Here is a 13734-nt window from a genome sequence, read left to right on the forward strand (position 1 = left end):
GCGCGTGGCGGCAGGCAGCGAGCGCACGCACGCACGCACGCACGCGCCTTCACTCCACTCGTGTCGCGGGTGCAAGCGACTACTTTGCCTGCGAGGCTCCTCGTCTTGGTCAGCGCTTACATTCGTCGACCGTTCTCACACCACCTAAACCCTCGCTGAAGGCCGCGTCACCCTTTCCGCCCAAATCGGAGCCTGTTGAGGACCATCTTGGTCAGCAAGCATTCTAGCACGTGCCTTCTTTGCTCTTCCCATTGACCCCGCGCAACGCCTCGGCACCGACAAAGCCCTTTCCCGAAGAAAGGCCAAGACGCGTGTTCGACCTCGACCTGGCTTCCTAGCCAGACGAGGACAACGCGCTCCAAAGCGGATCGCAGCCTTTTGTAAGGGGCTGCGATTCGCTACCTCTGTGCATGGCTCCAACATTGCTGGACTGCTGGGCGTGCCGAGACCTACAGGTGAGTCGAGGAGGACCCGTAACGCCACTTAAATACGCTCGCTGACACTTCCCTCGCCGTCGGCTACGAGCGCAGCGCTTTCGCGCTGTGCTCAAAGGCACACAATTGCCCAGCGGAAAAGGCGACGGACCTTCTCCATCGCCGCGCTCTCCTGCGCATCGATCCTTCAGCACCAGCGTAGGGACAGCAGCTGGAGTGCCATGTCCACCCTCGGAGGTCAATCGCAGAGACCATCTGGGAAGGACAGTCCTTCATTTCATAGCTTCCTGCACCGAGCCATGGGGCCAGGATTGGCTGGTTGCAGTGCTTGCGCATCCTGGACTGAACGTCAATGCTGCCGATGGTGAAAATGGTGAGCTGCCGGGGGTCTCGAGCGCAGGCCTTTCCAACGGCCTTGCTGATCTGGTCTTCCTCGATCTGCACTCATTTTCAAGGCTGGACGCCCCTGCATCGCGCCCTGTATCACGGAAACATACTTACTGCACAGCTTTTACTCAGGCGTGGTGCCGGTTCGGGAGCTGCAGACGGCCGTTTGAAGGACTATGAGGGCCTAACGCCCTTCGATTTGTACAACTCCACAGTGACCGGCTCGGCTCCGTCCCCAGGGGAAGCGGGAGGAAAAGCTGTTGGTCCGGCCGCAAGAATACCTCCTGGAGAGCTGTATGCGTGGGGTGCCAATCGCAACTACTCTCTTGGTCATGGCGATGGATCGGACAGAGCATTGCCTGAGCGAGTCAGGGTGCTGCGCCCGGAAGACGCAGAGCGCGCAGCGGTGGAGCCAGGTCATTATTTCAATCGCATCGGTATCAAGGACATCGTCATGAATAAGTACACAACTTACGTGCTGACAGACGAGACCAGCTCCAATGTGCGGTGTGCGGGCGTAGGAGGAAACGGCAGATTGGGACGCTCGTCCTCCACCCAGACCAAGCTAGAAACCCTCAAAGATTTTCACGAGCGCGCAGTCGCCATCTCGGTTGGTGACGATCACACCTGCATCGTCACTGAAACGGGACATTTGTACACCTTCGGTCACAACAAATTTCAACAGCTGGGCTTCGTCATTGAGCATGGACAAGGAACAGTCGGATCCACTCAGGTCCCTCGCAGCGTGAGCGGAACTAGTGTCGCCACCTTTGGCGGGATAACATCCGGCCCACCAATCCCTGCATCGAGTCTTGATGTGCAAATAAGCCCCAGAAGAGTTGTCGGAACGCTCAAGAAGGAGGAGGTGCTGGGAGTAGCTGCGGGTAAGCTTCACACGGCTGCATTCACAGCCGACGCTCTCTACACGTGGGGCACCAACACGGGCCAGCTGGGGTACGACCGCAACGCATCGGCAGTGCAAGTCACCCCGAGGAAGGTGACAGCCATCACAGCAGCCCAGAAAATTCGGAATCTTGCAGTCTCAAGCTTCGCTACCGCCTGTCTACTGCATTCCGGAGACGTCCTCATCTTGCACAATGACAGCCACTTCGTGCTTCGCTTCCCGCAACCGGGCTTCAGCAGCGACATGTCCGTCTTCAGACCTCGACAAGCCCGTCCCAAGCCTCTCATCAAGAGGCTCGTCTCGGGACCCAACAACCAATTTGCTGCGATCTCTGACATGGGCGACGTCTTCACATTTAGCTTTGGTCATCCTTCCGAGTACGGCAGCGGCTCCATTACCTCTGGTAATGTCGCCTCAGCCAAGCAGTTGGGCGTGAAGCCACAGCTCATTTGGTCAGTCCGCAAGAACAAGAAGATCGGAGCAGCCGAGGACGTGTCGCTTGGCCAAGGCTCAGACTTGATCTTGACCACCGAGTCCGGCCACGTATTTGTTCGATCTCGTCCGTCGGATGTGCAAGGTAGTGGCAGCGGCAGCGCAAAGGGCAAGGCTGGTTGGCGGCCCATACCCTTCCTGCAGCGTGTCATCAAAGTTGCAATGAACGAGAGTGGAGGCTACGCTGCGATCAAGGCAGAGGTGCAGTTGAGAGAGATAAAGCCTCGGGGTCGATCGCTTCCTGACGATCTTCTCGACTTGCTTCTCCATCTCAAGGCGCCCAGTCAGCATGGCCAAGGCTACGATGCGATGCGCGACATAACTGCGGAAGTCACGCAATTCGGTCTGTTGAGCGGCGAAGACGAAGGAGGTGTTTCTGACGAGGAGTATGATTCCGACAGTGATGTCACTGGCACTGCTACGGAGAATGCGGTCAAGACAGCTAAGCTGATTGGCGAGGCCGTGCGTCGTTGGAACATCGACGGCGAGAGCAACCCTCGACTTGGAGCCTTCAGTCTTGCGACTCCGCCTTTCGGTGTCGATCTATTCGTGATTGCCGGGAAACAGTACATACCCGCACATCGAGCGATGGTCGCCTCTCGTGTTCCGCTCCTCTCCGCCGCCTTTGAGCGCCGATGCAGCAACGAGCACACCAATCTTCCACGTGCGGTGAGGGTCAGGACACCTAGCATCGGTGTCGCAACGCTGGAGCTCCCTGACTGTTCGTTCCCGACGGCACTTTTCTTGCTGCAATATCTATACTCGGACGAGCTCCCGGCTGTATGGACCACGAGCATTGGCATGCAGATAGACAAACACTACTCCGCCGCCGGCATCGATCGAGCACGCGTCCGATCCGAGCTGCAAGGCTTGGCAGACCTGCTTCAGCTGCCGGCTTTGAAACCGGTCATCGTCTCGCCAGTCCCGCGCCTGCCTACACCAACGCTTCGGCGCGACTGTGCAGCCTTATTCCGCAACGGAGTGGACGTCGAACCAAGTCAGTCAGCATTTCACGATGTTGAGCTTCAAGTCAAGGACAGGGTCGTTCCCGCTCATTCGGTGCTGTTAAGGCGGTCGCCGTTCTTTGCAGCGTTGTTTCAGCCGGACTGGACGTGTGCGCGATGGCGCGACGGCAAGATCGTGGTGGACATGTCCCACATGCGCTGGGACGTGTTCCGCATACTGATCGAGCACATCTACACCGACCGAACCACGGAACTCTTCGCTGGCACGGATCAGGACCTCAAGCTGGACAGCTGGATCGATTTTATTACGGAGGTGCTTGGCGCAGCGAATGAGATGTTGCTCGACAGGCTAAAGCTGGTTTGCTGCGCTTTGCTCCGTCGTCTCGTCCTTCCAAACAACGTTGCCTCCCTTCTAAGCAGCGCTGAATTTTATCACGCGATTCCACTCAAGGATGCCTTGATGGACTACATGGCAAGGACGATGGAGACCCTCTTGGAGCGCGCCATGCTGGAGGAGTTGGAGCCACGGCTAGTGCGCGATCTTACCGTGTTTGTTCGCCAACGCCAAGACGACCGCATGCACCGATCTCAGGCGAGCGACTACGTCACCGCCCTAGTAGTAAAGCATCAGGAGTACTTTGACTCTTTGGACCTTCCTCCGCCTTCGCTTCACCTTCTCAGTCAGCGCATTGGCAAGCGCGCACCCAGGTCACCAACGCATCGACCCGTCTCGGTGCACGAGGACGTCACTCCTTCCCGCGCGTCGACCAAGCCGCGCGGCTCTCGTTCGCCTGCAGTCAGTCCAGAGCTGAAGCCGGTCGTCTCCTCTCTCACCCCTGCGTCTTCATCGAACGCGAACGACAGCGGCTTCATGTTCTCAATGGATGACGATGATGGCTCAATGGCCCAAGACCTTCAACAGGCCAGTCCAAGCCTGGCTGCGGTTGCCACGCGCGCTCTGAAGACGACTCCTTCAGACTTTTCCCTCGGATCTTCGCGTGGTTCTCCGAGCCTCGGAGCCTGGAAAGCGCCCACCGTCCAAGCAGAAAAGGGCAAAATGGCAAGTCAAGCTGACGAAGAAGCAAGCACGTTCACGAAGCAGACAGGAATCAACCTCAGGAACATCATGGCTGCCGAGCAAGCACGACGACCCTCAGGGACTGCATCCATTCTGAACAGCGCCTCCACCTCTGCACTACCATCAGGAAGCTCGACGCCGGTGCGAACGTCGAGCAGCAGCAATGTCGCGGGCATCGAGAGCGGTGTGTCGGGCTTGACCATATCTGGGAAACTTTCGCAGCGCGATCGACGCAAACAGTCCATTCAACAACAGCAGCCTGCCGCGGCCTCTTCGCCCACGCCGGCTCCCGCTACGCCAAATCGGCCCGCAGGCAATCCATGGGCTAATAGCACAGCGAGCATCTCTACGAGCAGCGACAGATGGTCTAGTGGTACACCAGGCTCTGCTTCGCCGTGGCGGACGCCGGCCAGCGATCAAGTCGTCACTCCGCTCTCTCTTGGTCCTTCATCACAAGGCGAAGGAGGTCTTGGCGCCCCCGGACGGCCGCCCTTTGTGCCACGAGCATCCTCGGGGCTGCAACAGTCCCTCTCGCAGACTTCTAGCTCCTCTCTCGGTCCCACATTCACGCCCCAGAAGGGCGTTGCAAAGGCGGCACAGCGCCGTGGAGCTGGCGGGTGAGCGACTAACAATTGCACTGATGCTCGGGCAGAACATTGGCGCTTACTGACTCTGATCCTCCCCATCATCGCAGAGATAGTCCTTGGGGCGGCTCGCATGCCAACGCAGGAGATCTGTTTGCAACGTCACCGCCAGCTAGCAGTTCATCGCTGGCGCTGGATTCCAGGACTCCTCCATCCACGTCGGGTCCGCAGTCCTTCGCTGCAATCCAGGAAGAGGAGCGCTCAAGAGCAGAACAAGCCGTGGCTGCTACTGAGACCATGAAGCGTACGACTTTCGCCGAATTGATCGAACAGGATCGCCTTGACAACGAAAAGCGCAGCAAGGAAGACCGCGACAGGGAGGCCTTTGAAGCCTGGTTCGAATCCGAGTCCCGAAAGGTGCAATCTCAAATGCCGAATCCCAACGAAGGCGGTAAACGCTCCAACAAGCCCAGCGGTAATCGAGGGCGGGGACGCGGCAAAGGCGGCAGCTCTAGGAATGATGCGCAAAAGCCCGCCAAGGCCGAAGGCGGCGCCTCGCACAAGGAAGCGGGCTCAAGTGCCGGGACGACCCACAAGCCCAAAGGTCGCCGAGGTGGAGCTAAAGCGCAGGGAGAGACCTTGAGAGCTGCTCAAGCCACCGATCAAGCCACCGATGCCCCTTCCGTGCCCGTTGCCGAAGCGAATGACTGAAGTGCCATATTTCTTTTCGCTGTTGCTCCTGCATGTCATGTGCAGCTTCCCTCTTGCATCGCTGCCATTGATGCAAAGACCATTCCCAAGATCTCGATTGTGAAGGCCCAAGCCAGAGGCTACGAATGCCCCGCCTTTACCTTTCTGTACCATATACAAGACTGTAAATTTCTAGGATTGCAATAGACGTTCAAACCCAGGCAAGCTCATCTTGATGCGCTCAACAAAGGGCGGATCTGTGCTCATGCATTGCCAAAGAAGGCAGGTGTGAAGTGATTACTCTTCCTCTTCCTCGTCCTCTTTGATGAAGTCGCTCTCGATGGGTGCCTGAGCGCAAATCGTTATGTAAGACGGTGTGAGCTCGTTGCGATGTACCGAGAGTTCAGTGATACGCGTTGCGCGCTACGCACCCTCTTTCGACCCTCTCCCAGCGCCTTGACTAGACCACCATCGGGATAGACTCTAGGAATAGCAGGTTTCTCGGGATATGTGAGGTACACCAACCCTGCGAATGCTCCCATGCATGCTGCAGCGATGCTGAATTGGAAAAGAGCGGACGGACCACTGATCTTGTGAACGTCGGGTGCCCAAACGGACAGCGTGTCGTCGGACTCGTGCAGCTGTGAGGGTCAGGCGAAACAGGAAAAATGTCAGTGCGACAGCTCAATCGTCATGGCGCTCAACGCCCATCTTCCAAGCGCATGGTTGGAAGCTTGTGGAGGTAGGGGCCGATGAACGATGACGACCAGAACATTGGCAGTGTGCACTATCTTGAGGCATGTAATCGCTCAGAGACGACAAGAAGTGCCACACAAAACGACCGGCCTCGTTGCCTGCCGGTGCAACCCCAACATCCGAGATAAGTGCAACCTAGCCCCACCACCACCGTTCGTCGCTTGTAGGCGCATGACTTACAGTCTCTCCAAAGTTACGCTTCTCTTGCTGATCCCACCACTTGGGATTCCACCTCCTCCACTGCCTGCTGACGGGCTCGAAATCCGGGTAATCGCCCAACTGAGGATCCTTTTGAGCTGAAGGCTCCACCTTGCGCACGGGTGTGGTGCAGAAGCTTCGGTAGGTCTGGATAAGCGCAAGCGCGGAGCGCTTGGAGCTCGAAGAAACGCGAAGCAGAGACATCCTCGCGAGCTGCTGACCGGTGCTGTCGATCGGTGCGGTGGAGCTTGTAAGGCAGATGAATTGGGTCACCCATCACCAATGCCGCGAGTGTGACTGGCATGCACTCACGACTCACGACTGGTCTACAGCTAGTCTTGAGTCACCATCAGTCGCCATCGCCGTGCACCGTGCCCTGGCATGCATGTGGTCGAGGCTGGTGCCACGTGGGTATTGGCCATTTGTACAACGCGCGCGAGCATCGCGGTCGGGTCGTGTACACTGCATGATAGCGCCATATGTGGCGGCTTGCTGCTGCATGGGATGCTCAGGCATGCCCGTCGCTGGCGGAGAAATGCATGCAGCATGATGAACGATGTATATAGCTGGACATGCTACAACAGCTCCTTGCGCGCAGTGCCTGCTGGACGCGAAGCGTTGACCGAAGCGGTGCCTCGCTGGGAGCAGGCGAGCGGGCAGATGGCGTCGATGGCGCGGGAGAGTCTTGAAGCTTGCGTGCGTGCATGTGTGTCTGAGTGCAAGAGTGGATCTGAGCGCAACGCGCGATGGCGCGCCGCGAGGAGTGGCCTTCCTCGTGGGACAGAGTGACGGCTGCGACCAAATCTGTGCGTCGCGAGGAACGAGCGCAGTGACGTCCATCGCATGCAGGCGGCGGCTCGGCTTGGGAGATACACCATCGAGACGCAACGTCAGTTTTCGACATCCACCTCTTCGAGCAACACGGTCGCTGCATTCACGCTGTGCTCAGACTTCTTATCCACCACCGTGCTTCTCACCTTCTCGCAACTCAACAGCAGACTCACTCCTGGAATACAGGTGCAGTTCCGAACGCTGGGCCGACTTGCTGGAAACAACAGCAGCAACATCCACTTTCACCTTCTTGGACCCTTCAACCCGCCAGCGAGCCCTGGCGCGTATCGATCCATCATCGACTTTGTTACGCGCTCCGCTCTCGCTCAGCCAGTCATCAAGCTCAACTTTCTACGAGCTTCGACGAGCATCCTACAGGCTCAAGCTATAGACCAGCCACACCGCACGGAGTCGAAATCCAGGATCGACCAAGATGGTGGAGATTACAGAGCAGGATGCTTGGATCTCTCATCTGAGCGACTGCAAGCAATTGTCAGAGAACGACATCAAGCGCCTTTGCGAAAAGGTGAGTGGCGCTCGGGCGAGTTGTGGAAGAACTATAGGCGCTTCAAGGTAGGCTGCCCTGGACATGCGCGCGGACTTAGTCCTGGACGAGCACTTGCAGGGGAGCATGATAGCCCGGCTGCTGAGAGGCACGATACCCTGCTGAGAGGCGCGACACCCTGCCTATATGCGGCTTTGACTTGCTTTCAATGCTGGTCGCCGGCTCGAGGAAGGAAAGGGGCAGCAAAGAGCGCGCGAACAACGGCCTCGAGTCTTGGTCGCCTGGCTAGACTTCTAAGCTCTTGCAGGCTTTTGTCTATTGCCCGATCACTCGTGCATTCGAGTTATGGCTTGTGCCTTGGCATCCCGCACATGGCAAGACCAGCTTTCAAGGATGCACCATTCCAGACTGCCACCGCCTTTTGCCAACATACTGACGTGCTGACGTGTACAACTCGCTCGGCTCGCACTGCAGGCGCGAGAGATTCTGCTGGACGAGTCCAACGTCCAGCCCGTGCGCTGCCCGGTCACCGTGTGTGGAGACATCCATGGTCAATTTGTGAGCGCACAGAGAGGAAAAGCGTAGGCAGATGACTGCTTCTGACGAGGTGGCGTGCTCCTCGGCCGTACGCAGCATGACTTGTCGGAGCTCTTCCGAATCGGAGGCAATTCGCCAGACACCAACTACCTCTTCATGGGAGACTATGTCGACAGAGGATACTATTCCGTGGAGACTGTCACTTTGCTCGTGGCGCTGAAGGTCAGGTATCGCGATCGCGTGACTATTTTGAGAGGAAATCACGAGAGTAGGCAGATCACACAGGTCTATGGTTTCTATGACGAGTGCTTGCGCAAGTACGGCAACGCGAATGTCTGGAAATACTTCACCGATCTCTTCGATTATCTGCCCTTGACTGCTCTCATCGATGACCAGGTGAGTGCAAGCCGACAGACCGGCGCATGCCTACGCGAGCAGGTAGCTGACAGCTAAGCGCGGGCCCTCTTGTGCAGATCTTCTGCTTGCACGGCGGGCTTTCCCCTTCCATCGACACTCTGGACCACATCAGGTCCATTGACCGCATCCAAGAAGTCCCGCATGAGGGTCCAATGTGCGACTTGCTGTGGTCCGACCCCGATGATCGATGCGGTTGGGGTATTAGTCCCAGAGGTGCCGGCTACACCTTTGGCCAAGATATCAGCGAAGCTTTCAACCACAACAACGGCCTCACGCTCGTTGCGCGTGCCCACCAGGTGAGTGCGACTGTGCGGTGATCGCGTGGCGAAGCTTGAAAAGCTGACGATCCACGCCGCTTGATAATCCACGTGCAGCTTGTGATGGACGGCTTCAACTGGTCACAAGAGAGGAATGTGGTCACCATCTTTTCGGCTCCCAACTACTGCTACAGATGCGGCAATCAAGCCGCAATCATGGAAATCGACGAGAATCTCAAGTACACTTTGTGAGTGTGGACGAGTTGCGGGCTCATGACGCTTCGTCTGTGCAGCTGCTGACTAGCCTGCCCTGTCCACCTTCAGCTTGCAATTCGACCCTGCACCGCGCGCCGGAGAGCCCTTGGTCTCACGAAGAGTGCCAGATGTGAGTTTGTTTCTGTTGCAAATTTCTCGAGCGTATGCCCACATGCTGATCGCGCCACTATCGTCGACCTGTGCAGTACTTCCTGTGATACCTTGAACCATGATGACGGAGCGAGAAGAAGTGCGAGGACGAGCGATGAAAGTATGCAAGAGAGGTGTCTTCGTACCGCAGATTGGACATTTGATCTACGAACAAACACACACTACATGGTGCATTTTCATGATTTGAGCCACTTAAGAGGGGGCCACTGCGGTTGCCTTTGTGTCTGTCTACGCGTGGGAAGGGTGAACAACTTTCGACCTGGCTCCAGACTACACATCCAAAGAGACGCTTGGCGCCCACCGTATGGGGCGTGGCGAAATGCTCTTCACCTGCTGATCAACAAACATATTGCGAAAGCGTGCGTTTTGATCCTTCGTAGTCAGTCTGCAGTCTTGTGGCTGCGGGTCTGTCATCTACCGAGGGGCAGCTTGGGCGCCCCCATTCTGGGGAGGCGAGGATGATAAGTCCATGCAGCTCCGAAGTCAGACACGCAAAAGTGAGCAATCACAGACTCACTCACTCTCACAGCACTTTCGGTCGACAGCCGTTGCGCTGGCCGCTCAATACCAGCTCGCAGGTCTCGATCAAGGCCATCAGCCGCCAGCAGCATATGTGGCTCTCAAGGGTTTCGATTATGACACATGTGCGCGGAGGTATGTGATCCTTCCCTACTATGCTCTCACGACGCTTTGATTCGATATACAGGCAGTCATGAGTTCTGGATCGGCGCGGTCTAGGACAGCGCGCAAGGGCGCGCGGTGCTCCTGCGCGCGGGCGTGGCGTGTGTATTGATGCTGGACAAAGTTTCACAGGGATTCGTGATTCATTGGAACAGCCAGCCGCGGCATTTTACCCTTCAACTTCTACACCAACTAATTGCATGGAACACTGCCTCGTCGTGGACTTTATTGTCCGGCAGAGCATATGTGGCCCCAATCCAGCAGCTAGGCTTTCCAACATGGATTCGATACGGGGCGAAGCGCTAGCCACGCGCGGCGCGTGGAACAGATTCCCTCGCTCTACTTTTGGAACGGGGTATGACTTTTTGGCAGTGCTTCATGCACCAACCATGTCGACGTGATGGGCAGCCTCAGTCTCGAATTGATGACAATTCGGCGCTGACGAACGCTACACTGGCTCTGCTGAAGCCTTCTCCCTCGAGCCTGGACCGTGGCAAGGCTGCCGTTCATGCAAGCATTTGCCGCGTTTCCACTCTTTGCGCTGAACCCCCACAACTCCATCAGCCTCTGCCCCTTGCCAAACGCCGCAACCTTTCTCGTCGCCGCACGTTCAATTGCAAGCTCGCTAACGAGTGCCCTGCCAGACCTGTTAGTACTTGCCTGCGCGTAATCTCTCCTTTCTTTCTGTCTCCGACCCGGCATTCGAGGACCTAGAGGCCACTTCTTTTGATGAGCTTTTGCGGGGCAGCAGCAGCCCTCGGGCTCTCTTGCGGATCATTTGGCGGTGGTGCAGCCTATGCACCGTACGGCTACCCACAAGCTCCCTCTCCTCCCCAATACCTGCCTATTCCCCTCCCAGCACCAGCACCCGCACCAGCTCCTCCAGCTCAACCGATCTGGAGCATCTTGCCATTCCCTTTCCCCACTCAAGTCCCGGCTATGGCCAACAACGCCTTGGCTATGGACTGCTTCACTTTTTTGCTCTTTGCCCTCGCTCTCATCTACTTTTTGAGACCTGATCTCTGGCCAAAAGTGAGCAGTTCGTTGGCATAGCCATCCCTCTGCCTTCAGCGCTGCAGTCTGTTCAACGATGCGACACTCGTTCTGGAAGGTGGAGAGATAGAGAGGAGAGAGAGCTGATGTTCGAGCCGCTGCACTTTCATGCTCAATATTCCATCCAGGTACCGGCGCCGGCTGCAGCACCTGCGCCTGCCCCTGCGAAAGCACCAGCCAACGAGGAAGCGAAGTGTGGAGGAGACAATAAGCAGAAAGTAGGCGGTGGTGGCAATAACGACAACAAGAAGCAAGAGAACAAGGCAGAGGACGAAAAGAAGAAGAAGGAGGCGGAGGAGAAAAAGTCAAAAGAGGATGCTGAGAAGCAAAAGAAGCTCATCGTGGATATCATTGCGGCGGAGGACAAGAAGAAAGCAGACGCGGCTGCCAAAAAAGTGGCTGAGGAGGAGAAGAGGAAGAAGGAGGAAGAGGACAACAAGAAATTGATCGTCGATACGATTGCGGAGGAGAAGAAGAAGGCGGATGAAAAGGCGGCAGAGGAGAAGAAGAAAAAGGACGAGGAGAGCGCCAAGAAGAAGAAGGAGGAGGAGGCGAAAAAGCCCTCTGCTGACCCTCCAAAGAAAGGTGACGAGCCCAGTCGAAGAAGCCGGTGCTTCAAGTATCTGATTTAGTGCTGACTCCCTAGCTCGTTGCCGATGGACTCATTGATAGCATGTGATTGCAAATTCTTTGCTGGTCAAGTGAGTATTCAAGCTGCTGTCAACGGTGGCCAGCTGGCGCAGCTCATCGAAGCCAGCATCCGTGACCTCCTCTTGATGCTTCCGTAGCGAGTATGGATGTAAGTCTAAGCTCGACACCAAGCAGAATGACGGCGGGATTCAAATGCTAATGACGTCCGCCGCCCACGCATCCCTGCAAGATCACAAAACGGTGGACGATGGTGGGGGACCATCATTTGCCGAAAGAACGGAATGTGGTACGGCTCCAAGATTGTCAATGGTGGGCAGAATAAGTGGGGCGGTGAGTTGGGCCTACTGTGCCATCAATTCGGGAAGGAGCTGCATTTTGCACCTTTCGTTGACCGTCCTTGTGTCGTGCGCACCCAGGCCCCAAGCTGCTGACTGCCCCCTTTGCGGCAAAAGAGGAAGAGTGCGTACACGCCGCTGGTGCAACAGTGCTCTCTTCCATATTGACAGATCGCGCTTGGGCGAACTTGCAGGCTGATTCCACGGCTGGAGTATTTTGGGCCCAAGTAAGTCTGCTGGAAAGTGTAGAATTTGGGCGCGAAAGGCTTTCCGTAGACTGACTGTCGTCTTACGTTCCAGGCGGGAGCCAGTTATGAGCAACTTTTCGGGTGTGTGCTGCTAGAGTGCGAGTCTCGAGACGTGGACGAGCCTTCGATTTCCAGACTGGGGCAGAAGCACGGGATCCAGAGACTTTCTGCACAACGCGGTACACTGCCGCCTTCCGACTTGCATTGCGCCTTCAATCCATATCTTCGACACTAGCATCCAAGTCTCTTTCCATTTCCATTCCTGTAGCGTTCGTTCCAATGTCATCTTCGCCTGGATTTATAGCTGCGCCATCAGCTGCTGGTGTTGCAGCAGCAGCAGCAGCAGCAGCACCAGCTCGGGCTCGGGCTCGCATTGCAGCTAATCTTCCGGCATCGGCTGCCGTCCTTGCTTGCGTATTCGCTTGTGTGATCTGAGCTTGTCGAGCTGCGGCCGCGGCAGCTGCGGCTGCATGTCCTGTATGACCAACAGGCGGACCTCCGCTCGGCCCTCCTTCAGCATCCGAGCCATCGCTCGATGGCGTGCGTCCTCTGTCGGTGGCCTGCGATGTTGCGAAGTTGGAGTCAGATTGGAACGATGCGCAGACCTTGCAAGGTCAACTTGGCTCTGCGCGGCTCGCGCACTCACCGAGAGATCTTCCTCCTGCCTCGTGCGCATCCGACCGATCTGCACTATATAGTCGTCTCCAAAATTGGCTACACGATCTTGCTGCGAGATTCAGGTGAGGAGAGGAAAAACAATGCGTGAGCTGACAGACGACCACTGCATGCGAGGGAAAGCAAGCTGCGGGGGACTGCAGGAGTGCGGGAACCCACCAAGTGTTGCAGCTCGGCCTCCTCGTCGCTCAAATCATCAGCATCGGCGGTACTTCCGACGGGCGGCAGTCCGTCCAGCGCCCTGCGCATTCTGAACTTCTCGGCTTGTATTCCCCTGCTGGGCAAGTGATCGCCTCTGGCGTGCCTGAACACAGCCAGCCTCTCCATCTGCTTGGCAGCCGAGGCGGAGAGCGATGTGGAGCCCGCTGTGCGGTTCGAACGTCTCCAGTCCGACAATTGAGCTTCAGCGTTCGATCGACCTGGTCCGGTCGAGGAGGGGGGAACTTCGAAAGTGCTGGGATGAAGCGTATGGGCCAGTAGCCGGGTAGGCGTCGAATCGCCCAGTGGGATGGATGCGGTCATCTCGAAAGATGCGCGCAGGGATGAATTGCGTGTCGCAGTGCCAGACGCTCGACCTCGTTCGGTTTATGCACGGGACCGGGGCCGAGGCTATGCTGCGCGGCTGTGCTG

The 13734-nt window shown here is 57.1% G+C and overlaps 5 protein-coding genes across 5 annotated transcripts; 3 read left to right on the plus strand and 2 right to left on the minus strand.

Annotated features, from left to right (window-relative positions):
• The first annotated feature begins 128 nt into the window (after nt 1–128).
• Nucleotides 129–5752, plus strand: IE81DRAFT_324419 (hypothetical protein). The gene is made up of 4 exons (XM_025514229.1): nt 129–455; nt 531–807; nt 890–4877; nt 4955–5752. Exons 1-4 carry the CDS (start codon nt 411–413, stop codon nt 5553–5555), a joined length of 4911 nt encoding a protein of 1636 aa, XP_025368722.1. The 5' UTR covers nt 129–410; the 3' UTR covers nt 5556–5752.
• Nucleotides 5604–6879, minus strand: IE81DRAFT_324421 (hypothetical protein). The gene is made up of 3 exons (XM_025514230.1): nt 6471–6879; nt 5966–6175; nt 5604–5882 (listed from the first exon to the last, which is right to left on the minus strand). The coding sequence occupies exons 1-3, from the start codon at nt 6690–6692 to the stop codon at nt 5832–5834; spliced, it is 483 nt and encodes a 160-aa protein (XP_025368723.1). The 5' UTR covers nt 6693–6879; the 3' UTR covers nt 5604–5831.
• A 440-nt stretch (nt 6880–7319) lies between these two features.
• IE81DRAFT_324422 (protein phosphatase 2A) lies at nt 7320–9802 on the plus strand. The gene is made up of 7 exons (XM_025514231.1): nt 7320–7845; nt 8299–8382; nt 8458–8757; nt 8835–9074; nt 9153–9283; nt 9360–9420; nt 9497–9802. Exons 1-7 carry the CDS (start codon nt 7753–7755, stop codon nt 9506–9508), a joined length of 921 nt encoding a protein of 306 aa, XP_025368724.1. The 5' UTR covers nt 7320–7752; the 3' UTR covers nt 9509–9802.
• Nucleotides 9803–10871: 1069 nt separating this feature from the next.
• Nucleotides 10872–12524, plus strand: IE81DRAFT_348246 (hypothetical protein; the record flags this gene model as incomplete). The annotated part of the gene is made up of 8 exons (XM_025516237.1): nt 10872–11174; nt 11324–11780; nt 11868–11896; nt 11984–11994; nt 12076–12176; nt 12263–12305; nt 12376–12408; nt 12482–12524. 8 exons carry the CDS (start codon nt 10872–10874, stop codon nt 12522–12524), a joined length of 1020 nt encoding a protein of 339 aa, XP_025368725.1.
• Nucleotides 12525–12641: 117 nt separating this feature from the next.
• Nucleotides 12642–13626, minus strand: IE81DRAFT_348247 (hypothetical protein; the record flags this gene model as incomplete). Its single annotated transcript, XM_025516238.1, has 3 exons — nt 12642–12989; nt 13076–13156; nt 13264–13626. 3 exons carry the CDS (start codon nt 13624–13626, stop codon nt 12642–12644), a joined length of 792 nt encoding a protein of 263 aa, XP_025368726.1.
• Between the last annotated feature and the right edge of the window lie 108 nt (nt 13627–13734).

This window comes from Ceraceosorus guamensis, assembly GCF_003144195.1.
Source record: "Ceraceosorus guamensis strain MCA 4658 unplaced genomic scaffold IE81scaffold_41, whole genome shotgun sequence".
NCBI classification, from domain to species: Eukaryota; Fungi; Basidiomycota; class Exobasidiomycetes; order Ceraceosorales; family Ceraceosoraceae; genus Ceraceosorus; species Ceraceosorus guamensis.

Coding starts and splice junctions, on each gene's coding strand:
- IE81DRAFT_324421 (XM_025514230.1), bottom strand. CDS start 6,692: ATGTCTCTGCTTCGCGTTTCTTCGAGCTCCAAGCGCTCCGCGCTTGCG. Junction 6,176..6,470: donor AGCGTAACTTTGGAGAGACT/GTAAGTCATGCG, acceptor TGACCCTCACAG/CTGCACGAGTCCGACGACAC. Junction 5,883..5,965: donor TGGGAGAGGGTCGAAAGAGG/GTGCGTAGCGCG, acceptor ATTTGCGCTCAG/GCACCCATCGAGAGCGACTT.
- IE81DRAFT_324422 (XM_025514231.1), top strand. CDS start 7,753: ATGGTGGAGATTACAGAGCAGGATGCTTGGATCTCTCATCTGAGCGAC. Junction 8,758..8,834: donor CTGCTCTCATCGATGACCAG/GTGAGTGCAAGC, acceptor CCTCTTGTGCAG/ATCTTCTGCTTGCACGGCGG. Junction 9,075..9,152: donor TCGTTGCGCGTGCCCACCAG/GTGAGTGCGACT, acceptor ATCCACGTGCAG/CTTGTGATGGACGGCTTCAA.
- IE81DRAFT_324419 (XM_025514229.1), top strand. CDS start 411: ATGGCTCCAACATTGCTGGACTGCTGGGCGTGCCGAGACCTACAG. Junction 808..889: donor TGCTGCCGATGGTGAAAATG/GTGAGCTGCCGG, acceptor CTCATTTTCAAG/GCTGGACGCCCCTGCATCGC. Junction 4,878..4,954: donor CAGCGCCGTGGAGCTGGCGG/GTGAGCGACTAA, acceptor CCATCATCGCAG/AGATAGTCCTTGGGGCGGCT.